The following is an 18,152-nucleotide window of genomic DNA, read 5'->3' on the forward strand; positions in this document are numbered from 1 at the left end:
ACGTTTCGGGAAGGGTCTAGGCCCGAAACGTCAGCCTCTCTGCTCCTATGATGCTGCTTGGCCTGCTGTGTTCATCCAGCCCTGCACCTTGTTGTCTCGGATTCTCCAGCATCTGCAGTTCCTACTATCTCTTGTTGTGAATGATGGTCTGTTTAAGGTTTGGCAGCTGTTTGAAAGCGAGAAATGAAGATGTGGGGAAGATCTTGGTGAGGTGCTCAACATCATCAATGACATGTTGAAGGCTGCAAAGAACATGGCATAGTTTCTCCGTTCTGGGGAAGTACTGGAAGATGAAGGGTACTCTATCGATTGTATCCAGTGTCTGTCTTCTAAAGAAATTGTTGCAGTTTTTCACTGTGGCACGTTGGAGCTGGGATCGATGAGTTGAGCATTGTATCCTGTTCTTATGAGGGCATCTTTCAAAATCTTCAAGTGTCCGAAAATTCCTCCTCATCTGAGCAGATCCTGTGTCACAGTCAGTCAGTGTGACATCTTATAAATTCCTGCTTTCGGAATAAAACCGGCCTGATTCCGGGTTAAAATCTGAGACAGATTCTGAACAAGGCCTCACACTTACAATTCAGTATCTGACCTGAGATGTCACCTTTCGTATATTCCTACGGCTCTGCGTGATTGTCATGACAGCACAGCGCTGACACTGACTTTATAAACGCTTTACTCACCGTCTAACACTCTTGGTCACTTGCAGAGACTTATTATCTGACATTCCACTCACACCAGTTGTATGATCTTTTGATCTCTCAGCCCTCGATCTCTTTGCTTATAAAACCCTGTGTCTGTATGTGCTCCTCTCTCACTGCACCTGACGAAGGGGCTGTGCTCCGAAAGCTGGTTTGATTTCAAATAAACCTGTTGGACTATAATCTGGTGCCGTGCGACTTCTGACTTTGTCCCCCACTGTTCAACACAAGCACCTCCACATCATGACACATGCATTCAGGGATTTGTCTTACCCTCAAACAGACAGTCTGACACCTGGTAATCTGGGTAAAATACACACCATACAATAGATAAGGATTGGTGCATCATGACTATTGCCAGGGAAACTGAGCACAGTTCTGCCTGATGCACTGTCAGTATTTGTACGTTTGTTGTGAAAAATGTCGGGTTCTTTGGATGGAGCATACAAAAGCTACATGGATACAATCGATTATGTGGTGAATTTGTTGACAGCCTTTAATCAAAGCTTTTTCCTTGTTTTACTGCTGCCATGGGGATCTTGATTAATTTGTGCCATTTAGCGATGGGGGCATGTGATGCAACATTCAACTGGAAATGGATACATAATTGCTGATGCCACTTGCTGCAGTGTGGAATGGTTCTGTGGTGCGGTCATTGAGAGCTGCAGTTACCTTTATAGCCACTACCAAGAATGCTATACCTTCATGGTGTTCTGCAGTTGTTGCTGCAAAGGTGCCTTAGCTAAGTCAAAGTCTCTCTAGTGAAGCAGTGCTGCCAGGATTAATGCTTTTCTTAAATGGCGTTAGGATGTTTAACTGTAAGACTCACACTGAGAGTCGGTGTGGACTTGTTGGGCCGAAGGGCCTGTTTCAACTCTGTAGGGATTCTATGATCTATGTGACATATACCTCCCGTACCCTCCTCTCTTTCACCCTCTTCTGTCAATGCTGCAGACCTCTCCCACATTCTCACCAGTAGACCACACAGCACACAGGTTATGTGGAGCCCCTGCACAGAGTTAAGACTTGTGCCTCCTAAAATGTCACTCCCTAAACCCACATCCAGAGAGCTCCATGAGCCAACAAAATTAAATATGAGGCCTATAATTCCAGGAGCAACCTGCAAAATCTAGCTCGAAGCTTATCTGGCTGGAACAAAGATCCCTCTAAATAATACTGGCGCAGCTTATTATGTTATTGTTGGTCCCAAAAGTTCCTGGGTGGGCTGTATTCATTGTGACAACAGTTCAAATTGTTGTTACGGGGCTGAAGACTGGTGTAGTACCTTCAAATAATTTAATGCGGACTCCAGTTTCAGGTAGCCATCCAGAATAATTAAAATTTGCGCAGTCTGAAACGGCGATTAGAGACTCAGACGTTAGTGCATTATATTTTTTTTTCTTCAAGCTGTTAAAAGCAAGGATGGAATGAGGCTAAAAGTAGGTTTATCCTTTACTTTCTACCAACAAACAAGGTATTATATAACCAGTCAATAAATGCAAGAGTAAATCTGACTGAAGTTAATATCTTATTTAATTTACAAACATCAGTAGCATCACTGATATCAGTCAACATGTACAGCTAACTAGATGCAGAAAAAAAAACAAAGGAAACCAAATTGTATTTACACAGGCATTCCCAATCTTTAATTTGTAAAGAGCACAGCCCACCTACTTAAATTTAATCAACTCTAAATCTGTAGTTTAGCAGCAACAAGTTACTGTAGGAGAACAAACGGCTGACATGTAATTTCAATAGTCAAGAAAAGGAGACAATTCTGAATTTACAGTCAGTCAGGAAACTGAGGAACTCCAAACAATATCCTGATATGTAAAAACTTGTTCATCTGCCAGAAAACAGCATGTTTTAATTTACCTTTACTAAATTTCAGGGGAGAGGGATAAAGGGGAGGAGATTGAAAAAAAATCACTTCTATAACAAAAAAAATCTAGTTTGTCAAGGTAGGTTCAAATTCAGCAGAATTCACAAAATATACACTGGCTTGTTACATCTGACACCATTAGGCTGAGGTTATTTCCCAGGCTTTGTAAACCAAAGCAATGTCATTGGTCAAAAATACAGGAGACACAACTGATCAAAAAGATAACAAGACAATTCACCCCGAGAGGACATGCTAGATTGTTAGTTAGTCTATCTCCCCCCAAAAAATAAAAATAAAAAACTGCAATCTTTTTTTAATGTTTTTAACATACAAAAATATGAGGACGAAATATAAATTAATATATATTAAAGATTCAAAAATGGAGTGAAAGAGAAGATCTAGCAAAGTTAGGTACAAGTTTTTTGATACAATAAATACTTCGTAATGATATCTTGAATACTGCGTAAAACTCATTTCAAAAGAAAACCACAAAACTTTATCCAACTAAGTAATCCATACATCAATTCTCTATTGGTTGTATAGTCCCCATTTATAATTATATTACAAAGAATTAATACTGGAAACAAAGCTTGCTAAAACACTTTGTAAGCTCAAATATGCTAATGTACACATTATACTGGGGAAAAAAAGATAACTGTCCACATATTCAAGATGTGAAATGACAGCAGAAGTTCTGGCTTCTTCATCGGTACACATTCTTGATTCATGACCTTACAGCACAGTTACATCTGTGTCTCTGTATCAAAGATGAACTGATGTGACTTGCAGCTTGTTGTTTTCTTTAAATGGACATCACTCACTTTCAGTGGCATTCTCCTCCTTTGGACTTCACTTTTGCTGTCCATTGGATGTCAAAATATTGAAAAGTTCTTTTTGCCAAGTCAGGAAAAGTCAAAATCCAGTCCAAAATGGTTTGGCTTCTGACAAACATTTTATACGTGTTGCAATAACTTTCAGTCAAAAAGACTTGAAATATTTTTGTAAATGAAGAAAATAGTCATTTTCTGATAATAAAAATACGTCTGTTCTGTATTTTACAATATAATTCAAATATCTCCACCACGGAAGCAAAAATACGTCCCACACAGTCACCAGGTGCACATTGTTTTGAAAAAGGGCAAGCATTTGAAACTTCTACAAAGAACATTGCAAGCAGCCGCATTTCACGACTTTTTCCACCTCCTCCACAAATGAAGAGCCGTCAGTGCATTCAAAACTGTATTTCCGTCGCTTGCTCCTCAGAGGACCACAGCACTGTCCGTTGTCACATCCACCTCTACACTCTAACCGCGAGACCTTTTTGGTTGTTTGGCAAGCGGCATAGCCTTGCTGCTTCTGGTAGTAATCTCGGATTCGTTCCCCTCTACAGGAAATTTCTGTAAGTGAGAATAAAAGAATCATTACTTCTGGTTTGCTTCTAGCAAATGACACCATCCTCGTAGGATGTTTAGCTTCTTGGGCAGTGCATCCGGAATTAAAAACTAGTGACCATGAAGCTACAAGATTGTTGTAAAAATCCATCAGGTTCACTGATGACCTTTAAGGAAGGAAACCTGTCTCCTTACCTAGAGCGCCAGTTTCGGTGCTGAGGGAACCAGAAAGGTGGAGAAACCTACTTGATCAATCTACTTGGCAACATATGTATCCGCCCATGATAGTATTGGCAGGAGTGACCTGTGTACAGTTCATGAGAAGATGGAGTCTCCTCTTCACACTGAGGATACTATCCATCCTGTTGAGTGGCTCTACCAGTGTACCAAATGAGATTGGTTCAGAATTGATTTAAACACTCCAAATTAGGTCTCTGTGATGGACTGTGGGCCACCGGTGCAAAGAGTTGTACTAAATCACAATTTGTAATCTTATTCTCCGGCATATCTTTCACACTCCTACGATTATCAAGCCAAGGGATCAACCCTTGTTCAAAGAGTAGAAGAGAGTTCCTCAGGGGCAGCACCAGGCTTGGTGTCAGCCTGGATGAAAATGTAACATAGTACCACAGACATGTTAAACAGAAGAAGCAACATACTGCAGAGATAGCTATGAGATCTCACAACACAGGAACCAGATTAATATTCTGTGGCCTTGCCACATCTTGTCATAAATTACACTACACACACAAACAACTAACTGGAGGAGGAGGTTCCTTAAATTTTTCTGTTCTCAACAAAGGGGCAGCCCGGACTATCAGTGCAAAAGACAAAGCATTTGCAACCATCCTTAACGAGAAGTGCGGAGTGGATGATCAGTTTTACTGACATTTCCAGAAGGTTCAGGATTTCTCTAGGTTCAGGATGCTTTCTATTTATGGCCAGTTATATGTTAGGGAGCACTAATTTGCAATCATACTTGAAACAATTCTTTAAAACTACAATTAACCTGTAAACAAAGGTATCTTCACACTTGTAGAAATACGTCAGTCACTGAAAATGAATTCATACCTAGTTTCTCCCACTTATGAGGAAAAGTTTCATAACTTTGATACTTAATTTCTTCTTCATTTGTGGAATAAAACCCAGTAATATTGTTGCCTCTTGCAGAATGCTCTTAATATTTATATTTGCATTTTGGTACATAGCATTGCATTTCTATCAAACATATTTTGCATGTACTAAAACAGCAGTAAATACCATCATAACCAGAGACTGAAAACACAGTGCTTTATGACAAAGAAAATCTGCAGCTTCATATTTATGTCAAGAATGATGAGCGCAAGCTCCCTTAGCACTTCAATTTTTACATAAATTTTTATGGGTACAAAAGAATTGATTTTTGTACCAACCTTATTTATATATTGACTGTGTCTTCAGTTATCTAGTGCAGAAACATGAACCAGCAAGACATGGAAATAAACTGTTACTGACTGCATGCTTTGACACTCAAAACAACAGTAAGAAAATCACACTGCACAAGCTAAAAGAACTGGGAGAAGTTTTGAGTCAGGATCATGGAGAAGAATAGATTTTTATTGGATTCAAACAAGTGAAGAAGAAAGAATGAGGTTTTTAGAAAGAATAACTAGCAGGAAGAGAGAAAAAGAAATTATTCACCATTTTTCCCCATTTGTCTCACCTGCAAGAGGTGCTGTGATTGGTCAGTTGAAGCTGAGAGCTCAGAGGTAGAGTTTGTACTAGGGTTAAGTGCGGAATCATTGGATTTGGCTGCTCATTCCAGGAAGATATAGAAATGTTAAAGTGAGATAAACAGCAGTGAGGTTAAAGCTGATAAATTAAACCTATTTAATTGAAGGATTTTTAATTCATTTAATGAAAGCTCATTATACGAAAATGAATTAAACTGAGGCATATGAAAACACAAGCATTAGTAGCTGAAAGTGTAATCTAGGATACAATCATGCCATTGTCAGCATTCAGCACAATTCAGCTAGAGGTATACAGAAAGATCTGTGTTTATTCAAAAAGGAGGGAAGAAAACATACTTCATAGACATTCTTTCCCACACAGAAAAGAACAGCTACTTCTGAAAGAACCAACAGACTTCAGCTTGTGGGGTGTGGGATACAGTGAATGATGAGAAAAATTTATGTCATAGGCTTGTCATCATTTTTGAAGTATATAATTCTGTATTGATGTTCCACAAATTGCTTCATTATGCATAACATACAATGTAGGCATTTTTCTAGACAGAGGAAAGAAATAAGGCTCAAAAGTACAAAAGCAAAGAAAATAATTAATTTCTGCACTGGTTTCCTTTGCAATCTTAGCAGCACAGACATAAAGCAAGCAAATGATGCACTCCAAAATTAACTGTGGATTAAACTCACGACATTTCAGAAAATAAACTATGTTGAATAAAAATTATCAAAGCCATATTCAAAAACTTACTTAAAATGAACTGCCCATACCTTTGTCACAGTTCTCTCCAGTGTATCCACTATTACATTCACAGTAAGGTCTGCTAACAGCTGAAAGCCTACATTTTCCATGTTTACACCTGATGTTCTGACAGGGGTTAAAGAGCTCCTCTTCCTCATCACACAATACACTTTTGAAACCCATCTGGCACTTACAACTGTATGAGAAGGCATTGATGGGCACACAAATACCATGTACACACCTGAAAAAAGATTAAAATAAAATTAAATAATTAACAAATGAAATCAGTGCTTTTATCTTACAGTTGCTATTATACTTTCTCTCTTTCTGCCAATTCTTCAGATTGCAACTTTCTGTTACTCAAAGAGTAGACAAGCAAAATCAATTGGCCTGATAGAAAGTTTCACTTCCATACAATGGGCCATTCCTTGGTGGATTATGAAGTGACATAACTTAAGCAGATAAATTTGACTAACTGGCAGTTGTAAGAGTTGAACTGAAGATCCTCATGGTGGGAATCAACAAATTCAGGCTGCTGTTTTTCTTCTCAGCTACATTTCTTTTTACCTGTTCACCTGTGTGGAATGGTCTAGAGTGGAGGTAATGTGCTGGGACACAGCAGTATCACATAAATCCTTACCGCAATCCTGCAATACTAAGTTCTCAATGATGCTTAGGCTATTTTTTGAAAGTCCTGGGGCTTTAATTTCCTTGAAAATGCAAATCTTAATGCCTCATGTCCTGTTTTATCACTGTCATTATTCAATTTGAATTATGCAGAGAGCAATTTTACAAAATAAAGAAGTACACTGTAATAGAAAATTAAACTTCCAGGTGAGATACTTTTCCACATAAATCAGAAGCTGCCTTCTGCATACATGTTGATAGTGACTGATACAACAACAGCAAAGGCCACATTTAATCACAGAACACTACTGGTGAGTAGAACTTTAACAGTAAGGATACTTTTCCCAATGAAATATTTGTAAAATTCTCATTATTAAGTCCTGGATGCTGTAAAATTGCACTTAAGCTCTCTATTCATTAACAACAGTTGTTATGAATGCATAATAATTATTTTTCAACTGAAAAATGTCATTGTTAACAACATTGCATTCAAATAATGAGTGCTTAATTAATAGCACCCACACAAATCTTTCCGGCCAAAATCAACTACATTATTCAAACAGAGTTAGCTCCATTCCAGATGAAAGCCTCCAAAATCTAAATATCACAATTGTACTGTTTGTATGGCTACTATTGAGTTCAAACTAAAATGAAGTGTTTTTCTCTGCAATATAACTTGCTTATTTCATACAGATAGCCATTTAAGGATGAAAAGTGCCTATTTAATTGTCATTTTTAGATATATAAGTTTTGCAGTAGTTGGGGACAACATATCTTGAGTAAGACACAGCCAGACGTGTGTTTCTGGGGATTTGAACACAGTCGGAATTTGATGCAGAAAGGGAATAAAAGGCTTAGAATAATTGATATTGTTTGATATTAAGCATCTTCCAAAAGGTTTAGTTTAAAGGCCAAGTCATGGCAGAAGAGCTGAAAGCTGTAGAGTGCTCTTCCTGCTCTTTGTGGGAGTGCCCAGGGACAGCTTTTTGTGCAAGAAACCAATTTTGGAGCTGGAGATGCAGCTGGCAACACCGTGGAGCATCTGCAAGGTGGAGATTATTGTGGCTAGCATGGACAGAAAGGTGGTCACACTGCAGGCCAGGACTTCATCAGCAGGAAGGGAATGGGTAACTACCAGGCAAAGCAAGACGACAAGGCAGGCCATTAGGAGTCTCCTGTGGCTATTCCCCTGCAAGACAGATATACCCTTCTCGATGCTGTTAAAGGGAATGGCCTCTCAGGGAAAACATCAACAACCTAATTTCTTGAGCACAGTTGGCTCTTCTCCACAGGGAAAGAGTAAAAATGTGGGAATGCAATAGTTAAAGCAGACTCAATTGTAAGAGGAATAGGCAGGTGGTTCTGTGGCTGCAAACACAACTTCTTGATGGTATCTTGCATTCCCGATGCTAGGGTTAATATTGTCTTGGAGCAGCCACAAGACACTCTAGAGCTAATGGTTGCGATACATATCAGTCCAAACAACTTTGGTAAAAGAAAGGGAAATGGTCCTAAAAGCAGAATATTTAGGACTTAGGAAGTAAGTTGAAAAGTAGAACCTCAAAGGTAGAGGTTTCAGGATTACTACCAGTGCCACATGCTAGCCAGAGTAGAAATAGCAGGATTATCAGAAGAAGATGTGGCTAGACAGATGGTGCAAGTGGAAGGGTTTCAGATTTCTGGAGCATTAGGACTGGCTCTGGGGGAGGTGGCATCAATACAAACCAGATGGTTACATCTGGGAAAGACTGCGATCTACGTCATAGGGCTAGTATTTGCTAGCCTGGTCAGGGAGGCTGAAACTAAAATGGCAGAGAAATGGGAAGCTATGTCTGGAATTAGGAAAGGGGGAATCAAGGTCAAAAGCAAAAAGTAGAAAGAGGAATTAGAGAAGCGATAGCCAGAGAAATCAAGGGCCAGAATCAAACAGGTCCACAGTGAAAAATAGTGGGAATGGGATGAGTGATGTTAAAAAAGACAAGCCTTAAGGCTTTATGCTTAATGCACTGAGCATTCACAATAAAGTTGATGAATTAATTGTGCAAATAGATGAAAATAAGTAACATATAATTGAGATTAGAGAAAGATATGACTGCAGGGTTACCGGGATGAGAAATGAATATCCAGGACTGTCCAGACTTCAGGAAGGACAGACAAAAAATATTAGTGGTGGCTGTATATAGACCCACAAACTGTAGGGATGATTTTGGAAATAACATTAAATGGGAAACTAGAGATGCATGCAATAAAGGACCATCTATGACTTTGGGTGATTTTAATGTGCATGTAGATTGGGCAAATCAAATTAGTAACAATACTGTGGCAAAGGAATCCTTGGAGTGTAAATGGGATGGTTTTCTAGTCAATACATTGAGGAAACAAATGGAGAAAAGGCCATCCTAGATTGTGTATTGTGTAATGAGATACGAATAATTGGCAATCTAGCTTTGCCAGGCCCCTTGAAGATGAGCTAATATAATATGATAGAATTCTTCATCAAGATGGACAGTCATGTCACAGATTTTGTGTCTAGAGTCCTGAATCCAAAAGAGAAAATTATACTGCCATGAGGTACAAGTTTGCTATGACAGATTGAGGGGTGTTAATTAAAGGGGTAAGGTCAAAAATCACACGACACCAGGTTATAGTCCAACAGGTTTATTTGAAGATGCAAGCTTTCGGAGTCTCGCACCTTCTTCAGGTGTTAGTGAGACCCGAAGAAGGAGCGAGACTCCGAAAGCTTGTGTCTTCAAATAAACCTGTTGGACTATAACCTGGTGTCATGTGATTTTTGACCTTGTCCACCCCAGTCCAACACTGGCACCTCCACCTCATAATTTAAAGGGATACAGTAGAAAGGCAATGTTAAACATTCAAAGAGCACATGGGTGAACTACAATAATTGATCATTCCTGTCTGGCACGGAAAGGAAAAGGAAGGGTGGCCAAATGATGGCTTACAAGGAAAGTTAGGGATAGCATCGGATCCAAGGAAAAAGTATAAAAATTGGCCAGCACAAACAAGAGACCTGAGGAGTCAGAGCAGTATGGAATTCAGCAAAGGGGGACACATGAATTCATCAAGGTAAAGAAAAATAGAGCATAACAATTGGTTTGTGGGGAACATAAAAACTGACTGTAAAAGTTTATATAGGTATGTGAAGAGAAAAAATGGTGAAGCCAAATAGAGGTCCCATACAGTCAGAAATAAGAGAATTATAATGATATAAGTATAATTTAATAACGAATGAAGAAATGGCTGACCAACTAAATACACACTTTTGTTCTGTGTAGGAGAAAAATATCAGGAGGATGCAAATAACATGCCAGAAATGTAAAGGACTGCAGGGCTTATTGTGAGGGAGGAACTGAAGGAAATCAGTATTGGTAGGGAAATGGTGATGGGAAAATTGATGGGATTGAAGGCAGATAAATCCCAGGGCCTGATAATCTACATCCCAGTACTTAAGGAAGTAACCATACAAATAGTGGATCATTGGTAGTCATCTTCCAAGATTCTACAGACTCTGGAACAGTTCCTACAGATTGGAGGGTAGATAACGCACCCCCTCTATTGATAAAAGAAAGTAGAGAGAAAACCAGGAATGACAGACAAGTCACTCTGAAAATTTTACAGTCCATTGTGAAAGATTTAATAGCTGAGCACTTGGAAAATGGTAGCAGGATCAGAAAGAGTCAGCATGGATTTAGAAAAGAGAATTCTTGCTTGACAAATCTGGTGGAATTCTTTCAGGATGTAACTCGTAGAGTGGATGTGGTTTATTTGGACTTTCAGAAGGTTTTTGGCAAAGTCCCACATAAGAGATTAGTGTGTAACTTTTTTTTATTAATTCACAGGATGATGATGTCACTAGCTTGGCCAGTATTTATTGTCCACCCCTAAATACCCAGAGGGCAGTTAAGAGTCAACCACATTGCTGTGGGTCTAAAGTCTCACGTACGCCAGTCCAGTTAAGGATGACAGTGCCCTCCCCTAAAGGACGTCAGTGAACCAGATGGGATTTTCCAACAATCAACAATGGATTCATGGTTATCATTTAGACTCTTAATTCCAGATATTTCATTGAATTCAATTCAATGCCATGCTAAGATTTGAACTCGGATACCCAGAACGTTACCTGGATCTCTGGAATAACAGACCAGTGACAATATCACTAGGCCATTGCTTCCCCTTATAGTGTAACTTAGTGCATAAAATTACAACATGTGGGATTGGGGATAGTATATTAAGATGGATAGAAAACTTATTGTAGCAGGCAATGACTCCTTTTCTGAATAACAGGCAGTGACTAGTAGGCTACCACAGAGATCAATGCTAGGACCCCAGCTATTCATAGTATATATTAATGATCTAGGTTAGATAACTACAAGTAACAACTCCAAATCTGCAGATGACACAATGCTGGGTGGGACGGTGAGCTGTGAGGAGGATGCAGAGATGATTCCATGTGATCTGGACAAGATGAGTGAGTGAAAAAATGCATGTTAGATGCGGTACAACTTAAATAAACGTGAGGTTATCCATGTTGGAATGTGCAACAAGATCTGCGTGTCCGGGTACATCAATATCTGAAGGTAAGCATGTGGGTGCAGCAGGCAGACAAGAAGGCAAGAGGTATGTTGTCAGAAGATTTGAGTACAGGAGCAGGGATGTCTTGCTGCATTTATACAGGGCCTTGGTGAGATCACAAATGGAGCATTGTGTGTAGTTTTGGAAGAATATTCTTGCTACAGACGGAGTCTAGTGAAGGCTTACCAGACTGATTCCTGGGATGGTGAGACTGATGTGCGAGGAGAGGTTGAATCAGTTTGGATTATTCGCTGGAGTTTAGAAGAATTGGAAGGTTGCATAGAAATTTATAAAATTCTAACGGTAGATGCAGGAAGAAAGTTCCCAGTGGCATGGGAGTCAAAAACCAGTGGTCACAATCAGGGTATAGGGTAAACCATTTAGGACTGAGTGAAGAGAAAACATTTCACCCAAAGAGTAGCTAGCCTGTAGAATTCAGAACCACAGAAAGCTTTCCAAGGCCAAAATATTGTACAATTTGAAGGAGCTGGACATAGCACTTCGGGCTAAAGGATCAAAGAGGGAAAAGCAAGAACAGGCTATTGAGTTGAATGAACAACCATGAACATAATGAGTGGTGGAGCAGTCTTGAAAGGTCAGATCGAATGGCCTACTAAAATAAAAAGATCCTTCAAGATTGGGTAATGCAACAAAACTTGGTCAATATGGCTTTTAGGGAACAAGTAATGTGGCATCTATAATTTTACTGAATATGATTTCAATTCAAAATTAAAATATTGTCTACTTTCTACCAGTATTATTGGCACACATGCAACTAGATTAAAACTAAGGCATGACAATTCCAAACTTAATGTTTAAAGTGATTCAAATTCCTCCTGTAAGAGTGTACTAATCGCACAAATCATTTGTTTGGATTACTTGATTATGTTTCCAACATGCCTCAAAGGAACAATTAGCATCTGCTATACTTGATGAACAGACTGCTGGGAAACACTAGAGAAATGCTTCTGTGAATCTACAGCAAATTACCTTAATAATAAACTTTGTGAAAAGCTATATTTATTGCACATTTCCTGATCATTTATAAATGCAGTCAATACCATTGCTGCATTCTGAGAATATGATTGACTTTAGAGTAATTCACAATAGGTTTGAATATTAGATTTCAGCTTTGCAGGGAATTCCACAGTAGCAATCGTGAACTATAATGATGATTAATTGATCTTATTTAGCCTGGCTTTCCAAGCTCCTTAAAATCTCTGTATTTTACTATGATAAGCTCCTACTTGTTCGTTATTACCTAGATAATCCAGTACATATATTATTATTGTTTCTACTTTCAAAGCATCAGAGGATCTTTCTACCTATGCACATAAATAAGGAATACAAATTATGATTTTTTTGTAAGTAATCCAAGAACCATGTGGAAGTGCTTCAAAAGTCTCTACTTAGCCGAAAGACACAACATTGGATTCTTATTTCAAGGGTCCAAGTTCAAATCTCTGTCTCCAATGGTATTTAAAGTCAGCCATCATCAATCTTAAATTCAGAGACTTAATGAAGCATATGGCAACAGCTTTCTCCAGCTGGGAGTGGAAAGGCCACAGACTGGCAGAGATTCCATCCTCCTGTGTACATCTTGCTGGCAGATCATGCAGTGAGTCTGCCACTTGCAAAGACTGGAACCCCAGTCTCTCCAAGCTGAAAGATGGGAGGATTGTGGTGGGTGATTACAAAGAAATAAAACAGTTTACGAATCTAAACCTAAAATATTAGCAGCTATCACAAAATGTCCAGAATATGTTCATGCTGCAGGAAAAAAGAAAGGAAGTACGTGTTTGCTTGCTACTTAAACTCAATATATTCCACTCCCAAAACCAAATGAAAAATATTTTTACATTATTTTTGCCACAAGGTATGTTAAACATTACCTCTAAGTATGAAGTTCTATCAATAAGCATTTGGAAATGTTTAACATATGCAAGATTAACAACTTAAATGCTAGATAAATAATGGCACGTAGACAAGTTTAATGAAATGTGAGTTTAAATGTTTCTATTTACTATTATTAGCAGTTAACAAGAACACATGCAACCTAGCTTATATTATGTTAATCAGTTGGTAATTTACCTAGAGGGATTAAAAGAGATTCACTAAAATGTGAGTATATTAACAACTGTACTGAAAATAGCATATAAATGATTTTAGGAACACTAACATCCTTTTCTTTATCATATTCAAACATCCCAAGAGGTTCACAGGGACATACTCAAATAAAAAATGACATTGAGTGAAAGTAAGACATATTAGGACAGGTTGGTTAAAGAGATACTATTAAGAAGCAGTCTAAAGGAAAAGAAACAGAGAGCTTTAGGGTGCGAATTACAGAGTTTAAAGCTTTCACAGCTCAAGGCTTGGTTGTAAATGGTGGGATTTAATAGATGGATGATCCACAAGAGGCCAGAATTAAAGGAGTGCACTATTTTCAGAGGGTCATCGGGCTGCAGGAAATTATAGAGATGGGGAGGGGAGAGATCATGGAGGAATCTGAACACTGGATCAAAATTTTAAATGGAAATGTTTGTGGACCTGCACCTAATGTAGTTTAGTGAACACAGCCCATAATGTCTCCTGAGGTGAAATCACTCGTGAAATTTGGTCAAGATTCTGTGAAACCCTTTACAGCTAATATCATTAGTGATGCATAAATAGACACAGTAAAATCTCCAGTGCATTCAACATCAAATTCAATGAAGGGGAAGGTGAGAAAGTGCCAAAACTGGGTCAGTGCAAACCAAAAGGCATTTTCCAGTTATTTAGATGGCAAGCTGGCATTTGTAAGTTGACATTTCTCTGAACTGGGCTTTCAAAGAAAAAATAAATGTGAGATGAAGCACTCTCCTGTTCTTTTTGCAAATGTTTTAGAACAGTCACTCAAGTACAATAAAAGCTGCTGATCTGGGATTGGAGATATACTGGTGGGCTTTTCCTGACCTGGGATCACTTGATGTTTCCGCTGGAATGCCAAAGTGGGAGAGTATTGCCTTCTCAAGTACTTCCCAACTTTGAAAGTACAAAGAGCATTTAGCCCATAAAAAGAGCTGAACAATAAGCTGCACAATTACTTACTTATTGCCCTGACATGGATCATTTGTTTGCTGGTCACAAAGGGTTCCTGTCCAACCTCCTTCACATTCACAGGTGAAGCTGGACTGGCCAATGGTGTGGCAGGTACCATGCTGGCACATCTTCTTCTGACAGGGTTCACAGCCTGGCAGAATGCCAATCTGCATTGGAACTTTCTTAAAGTCCTGCAGTTCATTGTTAATATATAAATTGCGAATGCAGCCATGGAAACTGGTACCATTCTGGCCTGGTCCTTGGCGCAGAGCTGCGAAGTTTGTCTTGGTGGGCATACCTACGAAGAAGCAAAAGTACTGAAATAATCCAGGGCGGTAAATGTAATTTTGAGTCATTAGTGAAATCACAAAGTAACAATTGAACAAGTTCCAAGTGAAATGAAAATATCTTTCATTGTTCATTTTTTTATGTGATTAAATACTTTCAACTAAAATCATCCATTCCCACTCTTTTAAGCCATGCTTCTTTTATATTTTCTGCTTTAGATCCACATCAGCAATACCCTGAATATCTAACTCTCTAGTCAACATGTCAGCAAGTATCCATTGTGGTAAAAGCATTTTAAATTAGAAAATCACAGACAGAAGCCTAAATTGCACCACTCAAAGGCACAGTGTGTAGGTGTTCTGGAGCAGAGCCCTTGGGAATATCATCATTTAAGCTGCAAACACATCTATAAAAGAGACAAGTGTAATCACTAAATCAGTGCCCTAGGTAATGCAGCGCTATTTTTGTGTAATTGTTTCAATAAATGTTACTTCACATGCAAATCTGTTAATCCATCAGCATTTGCCTTGAGCAAAATTATCAAGAAAATTATTATGCAAAATAGTCTGTTTTATTAATTAAACACATCTCTATAAGCATCAATTTACAACATTTTAATAGATGTTTTATTCTAAACATATTTCGGAGTTTAAGTAAATGGTATGAAATATCCTGATAGCTGATAGGATGTTGCTGATGCATTTTCTTGCCAGGTTTTGCTCTTTGGCTGGGACTGTGAAGGATTACAGAAAACAAGAGTCACTGAAAGGAATTTCCTCATCTTGTAAATGTTGGAAATTTACTGGAACTCTACCATACCTCCAACGTAGAGAGGGGAGTCTATGTTGAGTGTAGATTGTCTGGCTAAATTGTTAATAGTTTTAGGATTTCCTCCATCTATCACCAGACTTAACATTTGATCAGCTGCTACCAGCTCCAGACTGTGAAAGTTGCCATCGTTGATTGTTTCCACACTGTAGAAAGAAGAGCAGTGAGTCACCCGGACAATGGATATTTAACATTTAAATCAGACAGGTTTACTTAAATCGCTGCCTACGAAACAACAGAGCTTTATATGCATCAAATATATATTTTCCTAAAGATCTTATATATCTTTTTCAGCTTGAATAAGAGATATGAACATTCAGAGAATTTATTCCCTGCATGTATTAGTAAAAGCATCCACTAGTACGGTTCCATGTCACTACCAACACTGCTGGACTCCAACTCCATGGACAGTCTAAGATAATGTCAAATTCCCAAAGGCTGGAGCATGTAACAATCCTGGCTGCAATTTGCTTGGCCTTTCTGTTAACACAGATCAAAATCAATGCAGTGGCCACTATGGAATTCTGGCTCCATAGAATGCAGGAGCCGGCAGCAAATTTGAATGGCCTACAGCTTCAGAGTTTGGGGCTCCTTCCCAGTAAGGGACGGAAGTTGCACTATCCATCAATGGCTGCACCCATCTCAGGGGCTAACCTTTCCTCTATGGGGGTAGGGGATGTGAGCTGTCCAACCCTTCATAATTTAATGCTCAGTGTTTCCACATAGAGTGGCTGATTCCTGGAATTGAAAAGCTTTTTAACTACTGGGATAGACAGAGATGAATACATTTTTGTTCTGCAAAGAATATGACTAAATGGAGCTGTAGTACGGATCAGTCATCGTGTAACAGAATGGTGCAACAGGCTTGAAGGACTCCTGTTTCTGCAAACTGATTTTCCTACAGTCTCCAGGATTGCTGTGCAGAGTAGGTTAAGGTCATAGTGACTAACATCACATGATAAATGGGGTCAGTGAGGAACTAAATTTTTGTGCAGTGTACCCATTTATTAAAGACATGCTTATATGGCAAAGAATGGGTTTCATGTCTACTCTTCTGAGTAAAGTCGGCAGTTGAGAATACAAATGACTGAAGTATGAAAAGAATATTGGCTCTTTCAGAGATGACATACAAACACATCTTGATTGCCTTTGCTAGCTGCTAATCAGTGGAAGTGTGAAAAGCTTTAAAATGATGTGCTTAATTATGTGGCAGTGCCTCGGGGAGATGGATGTTTTCTATCTCACACAGGCTTAATGGAAGACCATTTGTCATAGCAACAATTCACATATGACTGATGGAGACTATGCACAGTGTAACCCGATTCCTCACTGTCAACCATGTCCTGACTTTACTGATTAGAAGCACAGCTTTGTGATGTGCCATTTCTATTAGTACAAGGACAGCTTCATTTGTGAGATTAAAGGCTTTGCATATCAGCTAACCTGTCCTCATTTTTAAGGTAGAATTTTCTCGGACTGAAAATGAAAGGACTATTTTGTAGCTCTCGGGAAGAACATTCAAGTTTGAACTATGATAAAACAAACCAGAAAATGATCAGTATATCAGACAACAGGCAAATGTTAAGTCTGGGCCTTTACCTAATGGGTCTACTTTTTCCACAGGATTCATTCCATCGAGTGTTTCTAGCATTTGTATTTTTGCTAAGTTCCAACATCTGCAGTGTCTTGCCATTCATCTTAAATCAGCAGATTCAGCATGGTTATATGTAAGCATTTAGTCATAATTATCAATATGAGCATTTATGCCACACCACTGCAATATCGCAGCTATACAAAAACCCCATGATAATGTCTCTATTGACTGAAGTCATAGTAATAAATGATAACTGTAAAGAATTGTAGGCTTGTTGAGGTATTGTAATAGAATTGGGTTAATTATTAGCAGTATCTTTATGTTATAAAATATATGACGTGTTGCCGGAAGGATTTGTCACTGTTCTATCAATGAATGAAAAGTTGTCTAATTAACGTCTTATAGCACAACATTTCTTATTTCCCTTTTTTTTGTGACGCTGCAATTAATTCTGACTTGACCAGCCTTGCTAGGTTTGATTAGTCCAGATGAATCACTGAAATCAGCCAGTTTCAAGCATGTTACTACAGCCTATTCCTTTAGAAAGAATACTGGCTGCAGATTAATTTCAGAGGACTATCAAAATCTGTTTTATTTTCTAAAACAATATTGAAATATATACTTCTTTACATTTGCAAACTGGAGAGTGAAACTGTATCTTGTTTCATTCCCCTGGTCCTGTGAAGGCTTTGGGGTTAATCTGA

The 18,152-nt window shown here is 38.6% G+C and overlaps 1 protein-coding gene across 1 annotated transcript in view; it reads right to left on the reverse strand.

Annotated features, from left to right (window-relative positions):
- Window positions 1-2,210: 2,210 nt before the first annotated feature.
- slit2 (slit homolog 2 (Drosophila)) overlaps window positions 2,211-18,152 on the reverse strand; it is a 426,057-nt gene continuing 410,115 nt past the window's right edge. Inside the window, exons 34-37 of the mRNA XM_048602443.1 lie at window positions 15,846-16,000; window positions 14,748-15,036; window positions 6,470-6,681; window positions 2,211-3,980 (exon numbers count right to left, since the gene is read on the reverse strand). Of these exons, the coding sequence (XP_048458400.1) occupies window positions 3,739-3,980; window positions 6,470-6,681; window positions 14,748-15,036; window positions 15,846-16,000 (898 nt within the window). The 3' untranslated portion in view covers window positions 2,211-3,738. The remainder of the gene's footprint in view (window positions 3,981-6,469; window positions 6,682-14,747; window positions 15,037-15,845; window positions 16,001-18,152) is intronic.

The sequence above is a fragment of the Rhincodon typus genome, chromosome 1, assembly GCF_021869965.1.
Source record: "Rhincodon typus isolate 14 chromosome 1, sRhiTyp1.1, whole genome shotgun sequence".
Classification (NCBI taxonomy): domain Eukaryota; kingdom Metazoa; phylum Chordata; class Chondrichthyes; order Orectolobiformes; family Rhincodontidae; genus Rhincodon; species Rhincodon typus.